General features: G+C 36.9%; 1 protein-coding gene across 1 annotated transcript in view; it reads left to right on the forward strand.

The window, feature by feature from the left end:
- The window catches only part of HERC2 (E3 ubiquitin-protein ligase HERC2), a 971,627-nt gene extending 958,390 nt beyond the window's left edge, over positions 1-13,237 (forward strand). The window contains exon 82 of the mRNA XM_090372402.1: positions 11,884-13,237. Within this exon, the coding sequence (XP_090228528.1) occupies positions 11,884-12,171 (288 nt within the window). The 3' untranslated portion in view covers positions 12,172-13,237. The remainder of the gene's footprint in view (positions 1-11,883) is intronic.
- Positions 13,238-24,146: the final 10,909 nt, after the last annotated feature.

The raw sequence follows: 24,146 nt of genomic DNA on the forward strand, positions 1-24,146 counted from the left end.
AGCCATATACTCTCTGTGAACAGATATAATAGCCATAGAGAATATATGGAATCATTTTTTTTTAATATAGTTCGTTTCTTATTTGCAATCAATAAGAATCGAGGTCCTATCAGATACCATCATAATGGATGATTAATATCCTCAAAGATCCGGTAACCAAGAAAGTTTCACACAACCACAGAACAGGACAGAATCAGCATTCAGCTAATCTGCTCCAGAAATGTTCACCTAAAATTAAGTAAAGGAAAAATTAGCCTTCATAACCTCATCCCTGTAGTAAAATTTTAAAATTTGCTGGTGATATGATGGATGAGTTACCACATAATCAGGTTTCCAGCAATAGAGGCTTATCCCAGACTTTCCAGAGATTAAAAGAAAACAGACATTGTATATTTATTATATACAATGTCTGTTTTCTTTAATAATAGTATATTTTTAATACTAATCAATTTACACTCAGCATTCACTGAATTATGACCACCTAACTAATGTTGGGCCACCTCTCGCACAGATATCAGTCATTATTCTCTTAGGCATTGACATCCACTAGATGTTTGAAGATGACCATAGGGATCTGCAACCATGCTGCCTTCAAGGCTTTCCATGGTATCACAATAGTTGACAGTTGTGTGTCCATACCCCTAACTTTCCATTCCAAAACATTCCACAGGTGATCGATTGGATCGGGCAAATTTGGAGGCCAATCAAAGTGGGTGATATCTTCATTGTGTTCCTTGAACCACTAATATATAGTTTGGGCCTAATGACAATGCATTCTTGTCTTGGAAGATCCCATTTCTGTCTAGGAAAAAAATGCAACACGGGCTCCAGAGAGCTGCAGGTAGGCCTCACCAGTGAAATGTTGGTCCGTACGCATCTTGGGTCCTAGTTCTTGCCAGCAAAGCATTCCCCATATCAAGCAACCTACCTGGATAGTGGGCATCGTGTGTTGTTTGCACCACGCATGAAGGCATCCATCAGCATGTTGTATTTGGACTCATCCAACCAGCACACTCATTTACAGTCTTCCAGTGTCCAACCGGAAGTGTTGTTGACACCACAGCATTCGTTGTCAACAATGATCAGCAGTGCAGAGAGAGTGTTTCTTGCATCATCTGCTGTGGAACCCGGTATGTCTTACTGTGCAGCACATCATCATTTCCGATATTGTTCTTACATTCAGCATATCGTATTGTGATCTCAGCTGTTGCACAGTAGTAGTAGTAGTAGTAGTAGTAGTAGTGGCACTTGATGCAAGAAAGCAAGTGTAGGAGCTTATGCAGCATCAGCCAAAAAAAAAAAAAAAAAATCACACCATACCCTCCAATTGCCTGTCCAGTTCCTCCTTAAATTTATTTAACCTATCAACTTCCACAACGACAGATGGAAGTTTGTTCCAGCAATTAACCACCCGCTGGCTAAAGGCAAATTTCCGCACATCTATTCTACATCTATCCTTTCTTAATTTGAACTTATGTCCCCGTAGGTTCGTATTCTGAACAAGTGGGAGGATCCCATCAGAATTCAGCGTGCTCAACCCATTCAAGGCCTTATAGACCTCAATCAGATCACCGCGCAGGTGCCTAGTCTCCAGCCACTGCAATTTGCAGAACTTAAGCCTCTCTTGGTAAGAGGATCCCTTCATTCCCCTCACCAATCGTGTTGCTCTTCTCTGTACACGCTCAAGCAAATCTACATCCTTCCTAAAATGAGGCCTCCAGACCTGTACGCAGTACTCAAGGCGTGGCCTGATCATTGCCTTATACAGAGGGACAATCACCTCCTTTTCCCTGCTAGCAAAATTCCTATATATCATTGACAAAACCCCATGACCTGCCCTAGCAGCCTGTCTACATTGCTCAGAAAACTTCATATCTGACTGCACAATTACTCCCAGGTCTTTTTCATTTTCTACCACCTTAAGTGTAGTACCACACAGTTGGTACGTTTCTCTGGGGTTACTTCTACCCATATGTAGTACTTTGCATTTGTCAAGGTTAAACTTCAGTTGCCACTTCTTAGCCCATCTGCCCAAATTATCTAGATCCTGTTGCAGTAGTACACTGCCATTACTGTCATTAACAACCCTGCCAACCTTTGTGTCATCTGCAAACTTCGACATTAAGCCTGATATACCTTCATCAATATCATTGATAAATATACAAAACAACAGTGGACCCAACACCGAACCCTGTGGGACTCCACTAATAACATTAGTCCACGAAGAGCAGCACCCATTGATTACCACCCTCTGTCTTCTCCCACTTAACCATCCTTTTATCCATTGTAGCAACTTACCCTTAATACCATTCTGCTCCAATTTGTACAGTAGTCTTCCATGCGCAACAGTGTCAAAAGCTTTCCTGAAATCCAAGTATATGATATCAAAATTATTTTTTGCATCCAGTTCCTTTGTGACCACATCATAATAACCAATCAAATTTGTCAGACAAGACTTTCCCTTAACAAACCCATGCTGTGTCTGAATTATTGCTGCAGTCTTGTCTAGATGATCCTGCAATGCATCTTTAACCAGTGACTCCATTATTTTACCCGGAACAGAAGTTAAACTAACTGGTCTGTAATTATTCGTGTCACCCTTCGAACCTCCTTTGTGAATTGGGGATACATTTGCACATCTCCAGTCCGTGGGAACCTCCCCTGAATCCAAGGATGCTCTCATAATTATGGCTAAGGGTTTGCTTAGTTGCTTTGCCGCCTCCTTTAATATAACTGGATAGATCCCATCAGCCCCAGGTGCCTTTCTTATGTTTAACTTCAACAATTTCTCCTCCACTTTGCTCTCAGTTATTACAAAATCATTAAGCACACTGCTACAATTTGATAACCTTCTTCCATTTTCAAACTGTAATGATTCCTCACGTGTGAATGTAGATGCAAAATACTCATTCAGTTTGTTTGCTATCTGAGCAGGATCATCAACAGTCGAACCATCGATGTCAAGTGGACCAATCATATTCAGCCCCTTCCTTTTAGAGTTTATATAAGTAAAGAAATCCTTGCTGTTTTTCTTAGCATCTTTTGCCAAAGATTTCTCGTAATCCGCCTTTGCCTGCCGAACCTCCTTTGTGACCTGATTACAGACTAGCTTATATCTGCTACAGGCTTCTGCGTCGCCTGATAATTTATATGCATCCCATGCATTTTTCTTCTCTGTCACGAGTCTCATTAGTTCATTTGATAACCATTTAGGCCTAAACCTTGAACAATCTTTCTTCATCGGTATGAAAAGTCTAGTAGCTTCCACGATTAATTCCTTGAATGCTTCCCACTTAGAATTTACTGTTTGTAACATCGTCAGTCGATCCCACTGTACAGAATTTAAAAACTGTCTGAGACCACTGTACTCCCCTTTACGGAAGCAAAAACCCTTTCCTTTACCCCTGACGGTAGTTACCTCTTTGAGTAAATCCCACTTCAGCACACTGTGATCACTGCCACCTAGTGGTTCCTTTATCTGCAAATTCTTAATACACGAATGATCACTGCTGATAACCAGATCAAGAGTATTACTTTCTCTGGTTGCCTCTCGAACATGCTGCTGCAGAAAACAATCATCCAATAAATCCACAAAAGTCTGACTAGTGTGTGAGTGACCAGCCCACAAGTTCCAGTCAATATCTGGGAAGTTAAAATCCCCCATTATAAGACATTCTGATTTACTGGCCCACTCTATTTCTCTGTACAATTGTTCATTGTACTCATTCGAGTCATTAGGCCTATAACACACTCCTACTCTTATCTTTGCTTTTGCAGTGCTTATGTCACACCAAACTGACTCAACAGTGCACTGTCCATCTATATCAACTGGATGCACTTCTTTTGATTTTATGTTTTTCTTAATTAACAGCATAACACCTCCTCCCTTTCTGTCCTGTCTATCCTTTCTGTACACATTGTACTCCCCAAATTCCAGTTCTGCATTCCTTATATCTTTGTGACACCACGTCTCTGCTATCCCAACAATATCCGCCTTTGATGTCTTGACCAACACTTCAAATTCATCAAATTTATTTACTATACTTCTAGCATTGGTATACATGCAAGCATACATGCTCCTATGCCTATTCCTTGTTACCCTAACACATCCCATATACCCAACTATTCCAGGATGACTGCCATCCGTCCCTGAAACCCCCAACACCCCTCGCTCCAGGTCGCTTCTTATTCTAATAGAAGTTGTGCAAGAATCACCTTCACCTCTGCCTGTGGTTACTGTTAAACTATTAGTCTTTGTATCCCCACAAGCTAGCAGTTTTCCGACCCACCTAACACTGCCTCGATAGCATCAGCAAATATTTTTGCACCCTTTCTATTTAAGTGTATCCCATCCCTGTAGAAGCAATCTCTCCTGTTAACAAGTACAGTCCAGGCTGAAAAAAATTCTACCCCTTGAGCCTTGCACAATCTTTCCAGGGCCGAATTGATCAACAAGGCTCTCATCATATACTCCCTCCTATCGTGTCTGGGCAGAATTGCAGACACTTTCAAATTCAACCCTAATTCTCGGCTTTTTTTCAACAGTGACCTGTACTTGTTGAGTAATTCTGCCGGTCTCCTACTCTTAATATCATTAGTGCCAACGTGTACAACTATATCACCTTTTGTGCCCTTGAAAGATGATATCCGCTCTACAACGTCATCAACCTTTGCCCCTGGCAGACATACCCTGGTCCTGTTCCACCTATCCTTTTTACATAGCATGTTCCCCGTTTCCCTGACAATAGAGTCACCAACAACTAATAGTTCCTGTGGGACCAGCGCATTCTGCCTTGGGGGTTGCCGCTGTGTTGCGTGATGACCAAGTGCAAGCTCTGGCGTTGATGTGGGCAGCTGAGAGCTTGATGGGCCCCTCAATTTATTTCCTTCGAGGGCATCCACCCTGTCCTTCATACTCTCATATAGGCCCATAACAACGCTGAGTTGTCGCCTGATTTCCTTACACTCCTTACATCGCGCACACACAAAGACATCCCCCATGGCAATATCATGTTCCGTTCCAGAGAGTTCGGCAAACATTTCACAAGTTGCACATTTTTTTAGGCTGTGACGCGTTGGAGAATCGCCCCCCTCAGTTCTCCCCCGAGTCACAACACTCCTGCCACTTTGTGCCCGTTGCTTTGCTGCTCTAGTTCGGGGCATGGTAGTTTAAATTAATAAAATCAATAAATTAAATGTCAGTAGTATTTGAATAGAAACTATGAAATAGAAACAGTGAAGCGTATTACTATATAATTATGCGTTAGAGCTACCTCAATTAAAAAATTTGAATTCCCTACAAAAACTTTGAATTCCCTATATACAAAAACAATGGCTACAAAAATCGAACAAAAATAACGGTTTTACCTATCGTAAGTAAAATCCACAAAACTCTTTATCTAAATTAAAATAAAAAATAACCAGCGTAACTATAACTATATGACTACGTATTAAGTACAATATAAAACAACAATCATGTAAATAAAAGGCAAACACTTATCGTTTTTGCGGAGCCTGTAACTGTCAGCTGTAACTTTTAAATAGAGTCAGTGATCTGCTGTTGAGACTGTACAGTGCGCTGCATCCTTTGCTTACCATCCTTTGCATAATACTTTACAGTTCTGTCAGTGGGAGGTGGTTTGACCCATTTGGCTCCATTCTTTGTACACCTTAATCACAGTGGAGCATGAACAACCGACAAGACGTGTTTCCGATATGGAAGCACCCAACCCTTCAACTTCCGTAGTCATACCTGTTTGAAACTCTGTGATATCTTTACTACTCCCCATAACTGTTACTTTATCACTGATATTACCTTTAAAAACTATTGGAAATGGCATGTATGGCTGTAGCGAGGGAGTTTTGAGAAATTTTACAACTTAACCATTTCATGCACCTAAAAAGTAGTTATCGTGAGAGTTATATGGGCCTTATTTTTACAACAAACAGTATAAAATAATTCCAATATCACTTTATGCACTGTACTCTATGGCCATATACAGGCTGGCCTCGATTAATTCTTCCCGCGAGCGCATCATGCAAAACAGAAATGCACTAATCGAATATAATAGTCAATAGGAAAAATTATAATTGGTCCTTGACCTTCTGGAATGTCTATAAAGAATTTTAAAATTACCTTTTAAATAACTTTTTAACTGTATATCATATAAAAGATATTGAAAATAATTATGGAATTAAATGTTTATTGCATAAAACAGCGGTTCCCAAACTGCGCCACGGAATATTTTAAATTTTCAATGGAAGCACAGTGATACTCGACATTTATCGGACACCGTGCAAACTACTAGCGTAGTTCACAGTTTCAACATTTCTTATTAAGTTGTTTGCACCTAACTACTAAACGGAACTGTTAGGTATTTCTTTTGGTCTAGGTGCACTGTGAAAAAATTACTGAGACATTAAGGGAGCCATGAACTGAGAAAGTTTGGGAACCCCTGTCATAAAATACGCAATGAAGAAATGACTGTTGCGGAAATATTTGAACAATGTTTACTTTCTCTTTTCATCAATCAATTTCTGATAGCCGACAACAATCTTCTCTGTGCCCTGGCAAAATAAAAATAAATTTCGTATCGCAGAGAACCTCGAACTTCAAACCTTTTGTTTGAGGTTCTCTGCGATACGAAAGATTTCATCTAGTTCTTTTACCGTTATCTCCTTCGTGGTAACATTTTCATCTGGCTCATTTAAAAATTAGAATTTTTAAATGCAAGTCTGCATTGACTTTATTAGCGGGAGTCCAAGGCCAAGTAACACGTCTTCTTCCGATGGTTGATGGACCACACTGAGGCAGGCAGTAGGCAAACGTTTGTTTATTGCCCGTCCGACACGTGGTAAGCTTAATGTGCGAGTCAAATCTTTTTCAACTATCGCATAAAAAAAAAAAGATCGCATTAACTGGAAATTTGCATCGTGTAAAGTGAAACGTGGTATAATTTTTTCAAATAGCGGTAAACGAAACACGTGTTAATTGAACTCACAATGCAGGCCGGGCTGTACGGTATTATTTGCTAGGAGCAGCATATGCACGTTAACCATATTAGCCTGTTTAACACTTTGAAAAACAAAAATATAAAAAATATTATTGTTATAAGACTAATTTATATTAAAATTACAGTGCGTGCCACTTATTGTGATCACATTTGGTTTACGAAAATTAATAACATTAAGCAGCTGATAACAAACAGGAGGATTTTTTTTAAAAAAGTTGTTTATCTTACCAATCTGTATAGTACTCTATATATAAACAAAAGATTTCAACCGATTTCAGTTTCAAAATTAAAAATAAAAAAAAAACAATGGATACAAAAACACGTTATAAATATACCTTCTTCTTCTTCAAGAGGATTGTTTCCATTTACAATGGGTTTCCTCAGCCTACAAGTTATTTACGAAAATTAATAACATTAAGCAGCTGATAACAAACAGGAGGATTTTTTTAAAAAAAGTTGTTTATCTTACCAATCTGTATAGTACTCTATATATAAACACATATCAACCGATTTCAGTTTCAAAATTAAAAATAAAAAAAAAACAATGGATACAAAAACACGTTATAAATATACCTTCTTCTTCAAGAGGATTGTTTCCATTTACAATGGGTTTCCTCAGCCTACAAGTTATTTCTTGTTAGGAATTTTTTTCCTCCATAAAGTGTGGTTTAAGGTGTCTTTGTCGGTTAAGCCTCGGGCTGTCATGCACTCCCGTACTCCATCCATCCATGTCCTCCTAGGTCTTCCTCTTCTCCTTCTTCCAGGAGGTATCCATTCCAGGAGGATAGCCTTTGGATGTCTGTTTTCTTGCATCCGTTTTACATGTCCATACCATGTTAGACACTTTTCTTTGATGGTGTCAATAATAGTCTTTCTCACTTCCATTTTTTCCCCTTATGTCTTCATTCTGTTTTCTGTCTCTTCTAGAAGTTCCTGCTGAGCGTCTCCAAAAATCCATTTCTGTGGAGAGCAATTTGTTTTCCACTCGCCTATTCAATGTCCAGGTTTCCGCTCCATACAATAGAAGACTTTGTACAATCGTTTGAAATATAAGTTTCTTTGTTTTATTTAGGATATTTTTGCTCCACACAACAGAGTTTAACATGCCGGTAGCCTTTCTGCCGTCTGTAATTCTCTTATTGATCTCTGCTTGGGATGATCCATCACTTTGTAAGATTGATCCCAGATATTCGAATTTATCGACTTGTTTGATTTTAAAACCTGCAATATTTAGAACGTGTCCTGGCCCTGAAGACAACATTTCAGTCTTGCTAAAATTGATTTTTAAACCCCATTGTTTATATTCCTCAAACAATTGACGACATGCATACTTTGCATCTTCTAAGTCTTGTGCTATCACCACCTGATCATCTGCAAAAAGTAAATTGTGAATATAAGTGTTCTTATTAATCGGCAATCCCATTTTATTACATTTTTTTGACCAGGATCTTAGGTAGATGTCAATATAAATTTTGAAAAGTGTTGGCGACATGCAACAACCTTGTAATAAGCCTTTTGAAGTGTGGAATTCAGGTGACAAAGCTCATCCCACTTATACCAACCTTATACCAAATATACCAACCTATTTAAAAAATTTCTCCAGTATTTGTTGTTTTAAATCCTTAGCAGCTAAATGTTCAATACCCTCTTGTAACCTGTACAATAATTTGTAGTCTTCTTTTTTCTCTTCCTTAAGTTTAATGCACTCCACAACACTTTAAAAGATTTCCTAATTTCTCAATTAATTCTTCGATTGATTTCTTGAGTACAGGGTGTAGCACCTTGCAATCAAGAATGAAGCATAAAGGCCAGTAGACAGCCATGATTTTGTAATTAGCTTCACTGCCATTATGATGTCAGGTACAAATTTCTGTGTAACGGTTCCTTTCTGCTTATCATTCCATCTAGCTCGCCTAATTTGTAAGAGCTTGTTCCTTGTGGACTACTTTTAGGTCATTGTTAAGGTTGATGTTGTTCCCGGAAATTTGTACAGTGGTACTTTTTTGGAGGAAAAGGCCCTGGTAAATACACTCCAAGTCAAGTGTCGTTTCTCCTTCGATGACCTGCAATTGCTGGCAGGACACTCTCCTGCAGGCTCTATTTGTAATGGTAGAATTGGTCACTAAAAGAGATCCATGTTGCATTTATTGATGGCTCTGTCAACATGTCAAAACAAACTCCAGCTCCATAAGTAATAATGGGAAGAAATATATTGAGTGGACAGAAATCATGGGATACCTATCTAGTAATGGGTAGGCCCACCTTCCGCCCACATAAGAGCTGTCACACAGCGAGGCATTGAGTCCACTAGTTCACGAAAGCATTACACAGGTATTTCCATCCATGCTTGCTGCACCACTGTTCATAATTCTGTTGCATTCCTGGCTGGAGGATCCAAAGATGCTCCACAGAGTTCATGTCCGCTGAACGGAGAGGCCATTCCATAGTAATAAAATCTGTAGAATGCTCTTCGAACCATATTCTAGTCACCACAGCTCTGTGGGGATGTGCATTGTCCTGCTGGAAGAGTCCATTGCCCTGTGGGTGCACGATGACCATGAAGGGATGCAGATGGTCTGCAAGGATGAACACGTAACCTGGACTGTGCAGAAATGCATCTAGATGTACCAGAGGTCCCAACATGTGTCAGTTGAACACACCCTAGACCATTACTGACCATCAATCTGCCTGAATAGTTCCTTGTTGACATGACGGATGCATAGCTTCTTGCAGTTTCCACCAGATATGCACCTTCCCCTTCACTCCAAATAACTGGAAACGGGACTCATCGGACCAGGAAACCCGTTTCCAATCATCCAAGGCCCAGTATCGATGTTCTTTTGCCCATTTGAGGTGTAGAGTCCTGTGTTGTGGTGTTAGCAATGGGACCCATAACTTATTGCAGCTAATGATCATCTGATGGTCTTGGTGGAAGCTTTTCTGGTATCCCCCCTCGTTGATGTTGGCAGTGATTTGCATTGTTTCAGCCAACCATTCCCAGATAGCTGAAACAATGCAAGAAAGACATCGATGGCCACATTCATTGACCACTGTTCTCTACCCACAGCGCTGTCCACAATTAGATGTTATTCCAGAAATGGCATATTCCGGATACACTCTTACTACTGTCGAACTGTGTTAGTGCAATTTCTGTATCACCTCTGCAAGAGAGTGACCCATGCATCGGGCACCCTCTTTCAAAATTGGCTAACTCATGACACTTATTCATACTGACATCGAATTACCATCTACATGAATGCAGTGTACCTATACAGGGTGTCTCAAAAATATTGGTACAAACGTTTAGAGGAGGTAGATAACATCTAAAGGAATGTGAATTGCATAGGAACCCATAACCGGAAACATCACCGTAAGTCGGTACACTGTGCTGTTCATCAGTTCGCGGAAGGGAAAATTTCTGGTTTACTCATTCAAGCAGTAGTCGCCGCACGAAGAGCATGCATTGATATACGAACTGTGAGCTGGCAGACATGCACCTATTGTATATTAGCAGAGGGCCCACACAGTGTGCGCTCCCATGCAGCACAACATCGCTTTCCAGTAAATGTGTGGGCAGGTATGGTCGGTGACTGCTTAGTCGGCCCATACCTGTTACCATCCCACATGAACTCCGCTAAACATCAGATCTTTCTTGAACAAGTTCTACCAGGGTTACTTGACGATGTTCCAGCAAATGTGAGACGCAGCATTTGGTGTCAACATGATGGGGCGCCTGCCCATTATGGAAGATGTGTTCGTGACCATTTGAACAGGCGTTTTGAGCGTCAATGGATTGGCCGTGGTGAACCCGTTGCCTGGCCCCCGCGCTCACCTGATTTATCGAGCCTTGATTTTTTTCTGTGGGGGCCCTCAAATCTATCGTATATGAATTGCCTGTGGAGACGGAAATGGATCTCGTGGCAAGACTCGTCTGCGCTGCTGCTACTTTCAAAGAAACTCCAGGTGTGTTCGACCGTGTCCGCCAATCCATGCTGCGTTGGTGTGACGCATGCATCACGTCTCATGATGGAACCTTCGAGCATCTGTTGCAACATCATGAAATGCATCCATCTCGTACTCCATTGTTAATATTATGTCAAATAAATGTTTGCCACTAATTACTGTCTTGTGTCATTTCTGCTTCTTGTGCCTCTGCTACTACTTTCCCATGACGTTTCCGGTTATAGGTTCCTATGCGATTCACATTCCTTTAGATGTTACCTACCTCCCCTAAACGTTTGTACCAATATTTTTGAGACACCCTGTATACCTGCCAAGTGGTGGGTTTGTCCACTAGCAAGAGGGTTGACAATATCGCATTGCCCAGGAACCAGGTATCCCATGAATTCTGTCCTTTCAGTGTACAGTAATGTAAATAAGGGCTATCCTAGTGATGTGTTGAAGCATCCCAGCATTGTTCTTAATTTTATTTTTTATATGTTTGATGTGCTGGAGGAAAGTGAGTTTGTTATCCAGGATGACTCCAAGGTATTCTCATTAATGACTTGGTGGGTTGGAAGATAAAATAGTTTATTTTATTTTTGCTATACTTTACAATAAGTTGCAATATAGAAATGCAGTATTGTTTTGCATTTTCTTATTTTTGAATGATTATAATATGACCATCAGAAATTTGGAAAGGATCAGGTCTCAAGTTTGCTAGACTTTAGAGGTATGACTATATGATTTTAGCATCATTCTATTAATCTGAAGTTGCTCTAAATTGTTTATTATAAGTGCATAGTATTAATTTTTTCAAATAAGAGAAGCCCCTTTCATAAATTAGCATAAAATCAAGTTTTATAATGCGAGTTTTTACATTTTAATAGGTTCTATCAGTTTTATAATGTGAAATTTTACATTCTAATAGGTTCTAGATAAGTACAGTCCTCCTGACCAGTTTCTTCCAGAAAGTTACACATGTTTTTTCTTGTTGAAAATGCCTCGTTACTCCAGCAAAACTGTATTGCGAGAAAAACTGAAATATGCTATTCACTTTTGTAAGTCCATAGATACAGATGACTATGCAAGAGTAGCTTTGAATGATGGAGAGATGGAAGCAGAAGGTGATACCTCAGCTGACAGCGACAGTGATGACATGGATAGTCTTGGTTCCGAAGAGCCTCTTGTTGACTGTGTGTCCATGACCTCTCAGTGATCTCACAACTTTTATTTTATATTGTGTTTTATATATGTTGCTTGGAAGACTGTATATATATAAATTCATATGAAGTTTATTTATGAAATGAGATGATGGTAGTATAAAATTGATTGTAGGAAGTAAAAGTTTCTGTTTAAGATGGCTACGAAACAACTTTTTTCTCCCTCTGAAATTTTCAAAGATTCTACCTAATTTTAAGGTCAGATTATGTTGTATTTACTTCAGGTTTATTTTCTCACATGTTATTGCTAATATCTTCTTTGAAGACATTATCAGGACTGTTTTTTTTACTGTTGTATTATGTATATATATATGCTGATTTCATCCAATTTTCCAGAATAGCTTTATAAGTAGTATTTCAAGCTGTTGGCCTGTGATATAGAATAGCAGTTATACCCAGCTGGTTGGAAACTACTTCAAATAATGGTTATCACATTTCCAAGCTTTGGAAATTTGCCAGTGTATATTTTGTCTTTTCTTGCTAATGCTCTCTGCATAGAGAAGCCACAGTGTTACTCTTGATATCACCACTTTGTAAAAAAAAACTGGTTTTGTATGTTTGTAGGAAGTAAGTTTTGTTGCATGTGGTGAAGTCTGCAAAGCTGTTTGTATCTGTATAAACCAAAACAGCATGATTTTATAGATACAAACATATATTCACAGACGTGTGTGTGTGTGTGTGTGTGTGTGTGTGTGTGTGTGTGTGTGTGTGTGTGTGTGTGTGTGTGTGTGTGTGTGTGTGTGTGTGTGTGTGTGTGTGAAAATGCACAGTATTTTAGTCATGTTCCTAATATATTCCACACTGTAACAAAATTTGTTCGGTGTGTGCGTATACATTACAAGTCATGTTTATGTACAGCAAAATGAATTATTCATTGATTTTCTTTGTATTTGGATATTTATATTTATGCAGAATCTCCTTTTCGTCCCAAGAAAGGTTGCAGCCTTCACATAATGCACATGCATTTTTAGAAAACCAGTACCATATATATACAGGTGGATAAAAAATTTGTACATTCAAAATATTGTTAATACAAATGTCCTGCATTGCAGGGCAACTTTTGTGCCAATAACTTAAATTTTTTTTTGTAACAAATATATAATAAATTTATAACAAATCATTATGTAATTATGTATTTATTAGATTACTGTTGAAATATTGCCTTAAAATGAAAAGTAAAGATAAAAATTTCACACTAAATATTATGTCAGAAAAGAATTGGCTTTATTGTTTGGTTTATTCTCACAGGCAATTTTGCATACCTTGTGCATTTTTATATATCAAAGTGTAATGAGATTTTCTTCCTCCCCCCCCCCCCATATGCCATTCATAGTGATTTCTTCAGTAAACATGTTGATTTTAGATTTGTTATGAAAATTAGTAAAATAAAGGGAAAAAATAAGAGAAGCAAGAATTTGACCAATGAAACTTACAGTTGTGGTTTTATATATAAAATATATTGTATATATGTAATTATTTTTAAAGTTTTCAACTTGTTTTACTCTGTTATTTCATTTTTTGTTTGATGTTTTCATTTGTACTTAAGCTTTTTTTTTTATTATTTTTTTTTTTTTTTTCGTAAAAAGAAGGGGATTTAAAAGTAAAAAGAAAGTAAGTTTTGTTTTGTATGTTTTCCTTCAAGCAGCCATAAATACTTCAGCAAAAACAGTAATAAAATGTACTATACAGCCATGCTCATTTTCATCCTTAACTTTTTAAGCCAACAGCTATACAAATAATAGGCAGACTTTCTGCATTTAATTGTTAGAATATGTTTTTGCAGCACACTCTAGTAGTTAGGATATGTCTGTAGGAAATGTTTTCATTCCTTACTACCATTTAAAGAAAAAAATAGAATTTTTTTAAGGATTATAAAATTGCTTCTGATGAATATATTTATTACTTGTACATATATTTAATTTTAGCATACATACACACTGTTATGATCACAATTAAACTGAATTCTTCATAAACTCAAATTATATGGAAATTTCATTGGCCTAATGGTCACATAGAAAGAATTTATTTTAAAGGAGTAAAATTGTATTATAAAGATTACTAAAAATTGTATATAATCAGAATTGAGCAGAATTGTTATCTTTTCAACAGTTAAGAATGAAAGTTGAATTTTTGCAATTCTTCATGCAAAGTGAAACCTGAAATGTTTCATCTTGAAGGAATTCATATGGTTTGTATAATCTTGAAATCTTAAAAGTGAACTCTTCAGAGTTTTGCTCAGTTTTTATATTTATATTACTTGTACAGGGACATTTCATGTGTCGATTTGTAATTTAATGTATCATTGCCCACATTATTTTAGGTATTTTTACTGATCTCTAATATTTGTGCTTCATCTAATGAAGTCTTTGCTGCAGTTTCTTCCTAGAAATTGCTACTTACTTTGCTTTTCACATAATTATACAGAATACATACAGCTGTGTATGTTTACATTTTTGTGTGTTCTTCCACACATTTTTAAAAAGGCCAGTGGAATACACATATTGTATTGTAACTTTGGTATATACCAAAGTTAAAAATTAGCATCATTGTGCATAACTGAAATAAAACTTTGTTTATTGAAGTTAAAAGTGTAATTTTTATTTATTAAAAAATATTAATTGATTTATGACTGAAAACATTTCTATCGATAAACAAATTTCCCCATTTTTAACTGCTTTCCAAAAATCAAAAGCAGGTTTATGATCTCTGTTTGTTTTGGGTCCGACTACAATGATTTTTCTGTTTTCAACACAGTTAATACCAAATTTAAAATACAGATGGGAAGGGGCATAACTCTGGTAGGAATTTTTTTTTTTATTTCTATCTGTATTATGAAACAATTTGGGAATGATGAAATTTATAAATATGCTTTGATAAAACAGTAGCATTTAGATTGAGTGATTACAAATTACAGTCTGATTTTAAAACACACACACACACACTTTTGGAACATACACTCAAGGTACATTTTCACTTTTATCATCCATCTTGTTTCAGGATAGCCACTACTACTTGCATTATAAAAACCTCTAATTCTGGACTTTTTGCTTACAGCTTGATACTAATCAAGTTTACACTATATGGAAGGGAGGGTCCAAAGATATTGTGAAAGAAATACTTTTATTTTAATCTGCCAACTCAAAACAAGATATTGGTTACTCACATTATGAACACTATCCATTTAAAATTGTTGTATTTACAGTCTAGTAGAAACCAAAATCACAGTCCATGGGAAGGTGTCCTGATGGGTTTTTTTGAATCAGCCCTCTTGAAACAAAATTGAAATATACTGTGTTATTCACTATCTGAAATGATGTTGAAAGTAAGTTTCAAAGGTTCTTGGCCTCAGTTGCCCTTGTGCCGCTAAACCTCTACATCACCACCACCAAAGGTTCTGTGTAGACCTTATTTAGCATTTATATTGAATTAGCAAGCACAATATAAACTGCATATTTTTGAAATACCATATAATTTCTTATAAAATAATTGGTTAGTGTTGACTCAAGACTTAATTGTATTCCTAGTTTTTCTTTTGTATGAATGAAGTATATAAAGTTACATGAATTATTGGAAAAAGTTTTAAGTTTTTTTTTTTTGTTTTTTTTTTTTAATTTTCGGGCAAATTATGTATTTTTTTTTGCCTTTCATAAGAAATACTTTATTGTGAAAGACAAATTTATAAATAAACCCCTGATTTCATAGAGGATTCAGCCAAACACTTAATCTTTTATGAAATTAAGTTTACATTTTTATGTTTGCCAGTCCTATACAAGCAATGGCAAATCAGTATGACACAGGTGCTGTGAGTAGCATTGTATAGGAATATATGCATATGCTAGCACATGACCATTCATAAATGGCTTACAGTGTACAAAGATATGTTATTTAAGACAAATTTATTTTGTCTATCATCTTCACCTAACAATGAAAACCATACCTTAAGTGTTATTATGCACAAAATTATTTGGTAACATTCTTATTAAAAACTTTCAAATATTATATTACCATTTTATATTATCATAATATAGCCTTTAATGATTTTAATTTTTTTTTCTCTCTGTTATGCTAAAATTGTTTTTTTTTTTTTTTTTTTTTTGTTTAGCTTAATTTTGTCAAAGGCCAGAACAGTTTGCTGTTCTAGACAAAATATCATATAATGATGCTTCAAACACTAATTCAGAGCTTTTTTTTTTTTTTTTTTTTTACCTCCAAAAATGGTATAATGATTGTAGCATGCTAAAACAGTTTCCTACATGCCTATTTCAAAAAATAATGTAATTAATCAACAGAACCTGTGCTAGAAATGGGGGATTTTAACTGTACAGCTACTGCCTAGAATATGCTGGTTACTGGATTTATTGAATGAGTGTTTTCTACAGCAGCAGATGATCTCATTATGAGGGGCATTCAATAAATTATCGGGCGCCTCCGTAGCCAGGTGGGAAGGAGCAGCAGTGCATAGCACACGCTTCTTGATTAGACCGGAGTTCAAGCCCGTCACCACCAAATACGGAGAATGTGGAAAGGTCAGAGAATGACCACCACATATTCCCGGAGCAATATGGCCTTAGTTGCTAATGCTCCTAAAAAAAAAAAAAAAAAACCAATAAATTATCTACCTAAGGTACTTCCCATAGTTATATTTCAGTGACTCATGATTAATCCTGTTCCTACATATCTGAACTTGAATCATACTAATTTTGATCGCACTATGTTTTTAATTTGTGCAGCTGTAACAGAAAGAAGGAAGACTCTTGTATCAAATTATGGATTTGCTGAAATTGGAGAATCGTTCAGTCAAGTTTCTCACCAAACAACGAAATGGGACAAAGGCCATTCAGGAAAGGATGGTGGCTGTGTATGGCAACAGAGTACCAGGTGAAATTCTGGTCAAAACTATTCAAGTGGGATAGAGAGTCCATTAGCATTAGTAGAGGCATATGATGCAAGAAAGCAAGCTTATACAGCATCAGCCAAATAAAAGAACCCTTCCCATTCACTCCAAATATTTGTCTAGTTCTGCCTTGAATTTATTTAACCTGTCAACTTCTACAAAGACAGGTGGAAGTTTGTTCCAGCAATCAACCACCTGGGGATAAAGGCAAATTTCCACACATCTTCAACTGTCTTTCAATTTGTATTTATGTCCCCTCACGCAATTAATCTGGGCAAGTGGAAGAATCTCATTAGCATTGAGATTCTAATGGATAGCATAAAATATGAAGTTCTCTGAGCAATACAGGCGGTCTGCCATAGTGTAAATATTAGTTTGAATATCAGTTTGAAGGGAACAAAAGGGTGGTCTTACCAATAAAGACTTCAGTTCTGCAAATTTCAGTCTGGAGACTAGGCACTTTGGGAGGTCCTCTGATTGAGGTCTTTAAGACTCTGAATGGATTGAACAAGCTCAGTATCGATGATATTCTTCCTCTTGCTCAAGCTACACATGAGGGGACATAAATTCAAACTGAGGAAGGATGGTTGCAGGACAGATGTGTGGAGGTTTCTCCTCAGCCTGTGGGTGGTTGATTGTTGGAACGAACCTCCATCTATTGTGGAAGTGGGCAGTTTGAATAAATTCAAGAAAGAACTACAGAAAGTATTGGAGGATATATGGAAGGTTTTTTTTTTTGATGATCTTTTATAAACTTTCTTACATGTTACTACTAATAATAGAGATTGTCATGGGCCCATTGTTTAGCATATTAAACAGACATAATCTAATATGCTAGTTAATTATATGTCCTCTTTAGACATATTATAATTGCTTTTATTACTATATATAGCAAATGTAATCTTTTTTGATATTGATATAAAAGTTACCAGATGTTTTTGATCAAAGTAAATGTGGAGTTACTATGAGGTTTTTACTTGACCTTGGATGGACTTAACTCTATATTGCAAATAACACTGGAATGATTCAAGTAATTGGCATTTTAGAAAATAATTACCATGCATGAGAGACAAATTAATAAATAGAGGTGAAACCTCTTTTGGAAACTGAAAATCTCTATGATAGCCTGTATTTGGTGAGTGCTCAAGTTTCACTTCCATAAATCATGGTGGGGAGTATACATTGGTTCATTATTTTACATTTCACACAAATTGGGATATTGCCCCTCAGTATGTGACTATATATATATTATGATGGATGCTATCCATCCAAAATTTATCCTTCTCTTGACTTCCAGCCATTTATCATTGTTACAGTTAATCACTTGTCCCAGATAAGTATATGACTCCACCTTTTCGATTACTGCTCCTTCAATCATTGTATCCCCCTCTATGGCATACTTGTTCATCATTACTTTTGTTTTAGCCATATTCATCTTTAGTCCAAAATCCTTACTAACTCTGCATAACTGATTAAGGTTTTCCTCTAATTCTTCGGGATCGTAGCTTATGATCACAATGTCATCTGCAAATCATAAGTGGTTTAGGTACTCTCCATTCACACTAACTCCTTTCTGCGACCAGTCTAATCTGAAAGTTGTTGTTGTTTGGTTTTTAGGAGCATTAGCAAATAAGGCCATATTGCTCCGGGGATATGCGGTGGTCATTCCCTGACCTTTCTGCATCCTCCATATTTGGTGGTCACGGGCTCGAACCCTTTTCTAATCAAGAAACGTGTGCTGTGCACTGCTGCTCCTACCCACCTGGCTATGGAGGCGCCCTTCTGAAAGCTTCCTCAAGGGCAGCAGTAAACAACTTCGGAGATATTGTGTCTCCTTGTCGAGCTCCTTTCTCAATTTTAAATTTGCTACTATCTTTGTCTAGTCTAATAGAGGAGGTAACATTCTCATATATTTTCTTCAAAATCATAATGTATGGGATGTTATGCCTTGTCTTTTCACTGCCCAAAACATTGCCTTATGCTGTATGGAGTCAAATGCCTTTTCAAAATCCACAAACGCCAGGCATAATGGTGTTTTGTATTCATTTGCTTTCTCCATTAGCTGTGATATGTGAAGGTGACCCATAGTTGAGAATCCTGTCCTAAAGCCAGCTTGCTCTTTCAGTTGATTCTCAACTAGTATTCTTTCTAATATGTTAGTGACCCTTGTGAAAAACTTGTAGATGTGGGACAACAAGCTAATTGGTCTATAATTTCCTATTTCTGATTTGTCTTCTTTCTTCTGCAGCAAAATTATGATTGCATTATTCCACTCCTTAGGGGTCATGCCTTTCCTAATGTATTTTGTGAAGAGTCTTGCCAGTTTCTGTGTCATGACTCTTCCTCTCAATTTTAACAACTCTACAGTAACTTCATCTTCACCCTAGGCATTTTGATTCTTCATTTTCTTCAGTGCAGGCTCTATCTCATTAGGAAGAATATCGGGTATGGCATATGTGTGATCCATCTTCCCCACTTTCCCTTGCTTCTTATATACTTTATAGTAGTCTTCTGCTATTTTAATTATGCTCTCTCTGCTACTTATAAGCACAACATCACTCTTCTTCAGATTCATTATCCTTTGTTTTCCTGTATTACTGCTCATGACCACTGATTTAAGTCCTCTGTTTTCCCTTAATGCTTGTTCTACTTTTCTTGTTAAATCTTCTTATGTCCTCTCTGAGTCTCATTCTAATGGCTTTACATAACTTGGTATACTCGATTTTGTCCTTGTCTGTGTTTATCTTGTTCAGTTCATCATGACAATTGTTTCTTGACTAATTTTTTCTTCTTTGGATTTCTTTTTACCTATAGGTGTCTCGGGCTTTATCACTTTTAGAAAGTTGTATTCCTCGTTAACATCTTGGTCCTGAAAGGTCTGCAGAAACGTCTTTCTCTTTACATGAGTGCATAAGCTTTTATTTGAATGCAGTGAATCAATTTGTTTTAAATGCCATCCATAGTGTAAATGTTACAGTACTAGTATTACAAGTTTTGTTAATATTGTAGAAAAGCTATCACAACCTTTTTTCAAAGTAAACATGGAGATTGTATTGTGCAGTTTAAATGATACTTTGTAAGTCTGATTAGTGAGTTATACCATCTTTTCCTCCAATTGTGGAACATTGTAAATGAACTTTTAAAAGTTTCTTTTGATGCTCTGGTATAGACACCATTCAGTGTCCATTTAATAATGAGTCATGCATTTTTGTGGTGATGTACAAGTTTCACCATACTTACCAGTGGTCACACGTGCCACATACTGCTCTTGTAAGGTTAGTCCATCCTGGTATAGTAAGACTCCCATTGAATGGTCTCCTGGGTCATCTAATTTAACTGTGAGCACTGGGTTTGAAGGTACTTGAGGGAGAAAGTTTAGAAAAAGCAGAGAACACTAAAAAAATAATCAGTACCACCTAATAATTTTTTCATACATTATGCTTAGATGTGACTTACAAAGCTACCCAGATTTCCCAAAGTATATTGTATAATGCAGTATACATTATTGTACTTTACATATTTTGCATTCATTAAATTTGTTTTCCAGTTTGCCAAAAGCTTGCTTTTTTGTACTAGTTATTTATTTATTTTTTTTTCCAAACATGTAAATATTGTGTGTGTTATTTATTTGTATATGTTTTAACATATTTGGAACTCAAACTTACATCAAGACAAATCACAGTTTTTGTGCCTTAATGCAAATGTGCATCCATGCAATTTCCATCAGTAAATGAGTGCTGTAAAAGGAAAAACATGTGAAATGAACAACTGTTTGATTGTAGCACAATGATTGAACCATGGACTATTTGCATTACAGCTGGGATTTTGCTTAACTCAATTGCACTGTCTAGAGAGCAGTGTAAAAGATGTATAGTTGTTTCACAGTTTCATATGTTCTTTGCTTAATTAAAATTCAGGGAAAAAGCTTTAGACTGCAGAAAATTTATTGTAAGTGCAAATGCATCATATCTATACGTAGTAAATTAACCAAAATCATTACAGTGGCATTGTTTCATTATTATAGTGGCACTATTTCATCATTTTTACCATCTCCCATATGGATTTAATTTCACAACTGGGTTGTCAGCTGTTATAGAATCAGGGTACCTACCTACCCACCTGTGAAGGTTAACAGCCCTGAAATTGGTATCTGATTGGTGGTATCCACTGAGAATAAGTAAGTGTTGTCTATTGGGGAGGCATTACTTATTTGAAGTATAACCAAAGAAGCAACTTGTAGTGAAGGCACGCAATATGAGACGTAATGAAACAATGCCACTATAATAATTTTGGTTAATTTAATGCATATAGACATGATGAATTTGCATTGACTTATATGTCTGTAAATTTTCTGCAGTCTGAGGCTTTTTATTAATATTAAACTACTAAACGCCGTTTGGCATCTTTCGTATTGTGGATTTAATTTCACAACTGGGTTGTCAGCTGTTATACCTTTACCTACCCACTTAACAATGAAGGGCCAAATAGCCGTAAAACAGCCATCTGGCTTGTTGATATCCACTGAGAATAAGTAACAATAGTCTTCTCTACAGACAAAGTGTTATTATTCAAAGTATAACCAAATAGGCAACTCATTGTGAAAGCATTCACAATATGAGATATAATGAAACAATGCCACTATAACAATTTTGGTTAATTTACAGCATATAGACAGCCCTTTTGGGTAGCACAGTTGGTAAAACTGGTGCCCTCCCCACACCGGGTGAAAAAGACCAGAGTTTGAGTTCTGTCAATGATTTGTGAGGAATTTTTATGGACCTTTGCCACAACGAAGCTGAGTTAGTCTCACGCAAGGGTAGCATAGTTTTTACTCCCAGAAATTCGTGTTTTTCATCCAACAAACAGAAAATCAACCACAGACAGTATATACGGAACAATATGGCCTTAGTTGCTAATGTTCCTAAAACCCTACCACAACAACAGTATATGACATGATGCATTTGCACTAACTAGTATGTATGAAATTTGCTTATGTCGAAGTTATTTTATCTAGGTTAGTATTTTCCACAAGAAAAGGTAAAATTTTTTGAAGATGCTAAATTTTACTGGGATGGACAGTATGTTGAAGCTGATGACATGGAATCAGCTCTTATATGTCTTAGTATGTCATCTGATACTGAAATAGAATTCTATTCATGTGATGTGGATTCTGAATCTCAGAATCCACATCACATGAATAGAATCTTCATGAATAGAATCTGAATCTCATTTGGATGCATCTGTTGATGTTAGAATGCTACAAAAAAGAGATGCCAATGTTACTGTTATTATTAGTGGCATATGATGCAAGCTTATGAAGCATCAGCAAAAAAAAACTTCCACTTCACTTGTCTGCCCCTCCAATAATTTCTCCAGTTCTTCCCTGAATTTATTAAAACTGCCCACCTCCACAACTTCAGATAGCCGACCGGGCTAGCCGAGTGGGTAAAGTACCTGCCCGGCAACCCAAAGGTCGCGGGTTCGATTCCCGCCTCGGGCTTGGATCAAAGTACTGCAAAAACCTTGGGAGGTGCAATATGGCCACAGAAGCCGATGCACCAACAACTACCAAATCAAAAAAAAAAAGAACTGAAGCTTATCTTGGTAAGGTGATCCTTTCATTCCCTTCACCAATCTCCATTTCCCTTCTCTGCACCCTTTCCAGCAGATCAACACCCTTCCTAAAATGAGGACTATAGACCTGTATGCAATACTCAAGATGCAACCTAACCTTTGTTTTTTATAATGGGTTAATCACTTTCTTGTTCCTACTACAGCACCTTGAATTATCAGTGTTAAACTTCCACTGCCACTTCTCAGCCCATCAGCCTAATTTTTTTTTTAGATCTTGTTGCAGCAGCTTACCATTTGCCAACCTTTGTATCATCTGCAAACTTAGACATTAAGGCTGATATATTGTACCTTCATCAATATCATAAATAAATATAGAAAACAACAATGGGCCCAGCAATTAACCCTGAGGGATTCCACCAATAACATTAGTCCATGAAGAGGAGTATCCAATTATAACCACTGTCTTCTCCCAGTCAACCATCATTTTATTCAGAGATAGTAACTTGCCCTTAATGCCACACTGTTCCAATTTCTATAGCAGTTTTTTATATGCAACAGTATCAAAACAACATTTTATTATTCTTGAGAGGTCAAAAATTCAAATTGAGGAAAGACAGTTATAGAATAGATGTGACTAAATTTGCCTTTAACCAGCAAGTGGTTGATTGCTGGAACAAATTTCCATCTGTCCTGGAAGTTGACGGCTTGAATAAATTCAGGGCAGAACTAGACAAACTTTTGGAGTGAATAGATGGGTGAAATAAGAAGTTTTTTTTTGTTTTGTTTTTTTGGCTGATGCTGTATAAGCTTGATTTCTCCCATCATGTGCCTCTACTACTCGCAAGTATATGAAATCAAAATTATTTTTTCATCCAGTTCCTTTTTTACTGCATTAAAATATCCAATCAAATTGGTCAGACAAGATTGCCCCTTAACAAATCCATGCTGACTGTAGTATTATCATTAGTAAAGGCATATGATGCAAGAAAGCAAGCTTATACAGCATCAGCAAAATAAAAAAAACCTTCCCATTTCACCAATACATTCTCTCCAAAAGTTTGCCTAGTTCTGCCTTGAATTTATTTAAGCTGTCAACTATCCACTTGCTAAAAGCAAATTTCCACACATCTATTCTTCTACTGTCTTACCTCAATTTGAATTGAGGTAAGACAGATGGGATTCTTCCTCAAGAGGAAGAATCCCATCACCACTGAGTTGCTCCAATCATCCTTATACACCTCAATCAGATCACCTCACTGGTGCCAAGTCTCCAGATGCTGCAACTTGCAGAACTTAAGCCTTGCTTGGTAAGAGCAACTCTGTTTCCCCTCACCAAACTCACTGCTCTTCTCTGTTCTCATTCCAGCAGCTGTACATCCATACTAAAATGAGGCCTCCAGACCTGAATGCAGTACTCAAAGTATGGCCTGACCAATGCCTTATATAAGTGCATAGTATTATTAAGTGCATTCCTGTCTAGATGGTCCTGCATTACTTCTATAA

The sequence above is a fragment of the Mastigoproctus giganteus genome, chromosome 1 (assembly GCF_048544385.1).
Source record: "Mastigoproctus giganteus isolate SK-2022 chromosome 1, ASM4854438v1, whole genome shotgun sequence".
NCBI classification, from domain to species: domain Eukaryota; kingdom Metazoa; phylum Arthropoda; class Arachnida; order Uropygi; family Thelyphonidae; genus Mastigoproctus; species Mastigoproctus giganteus.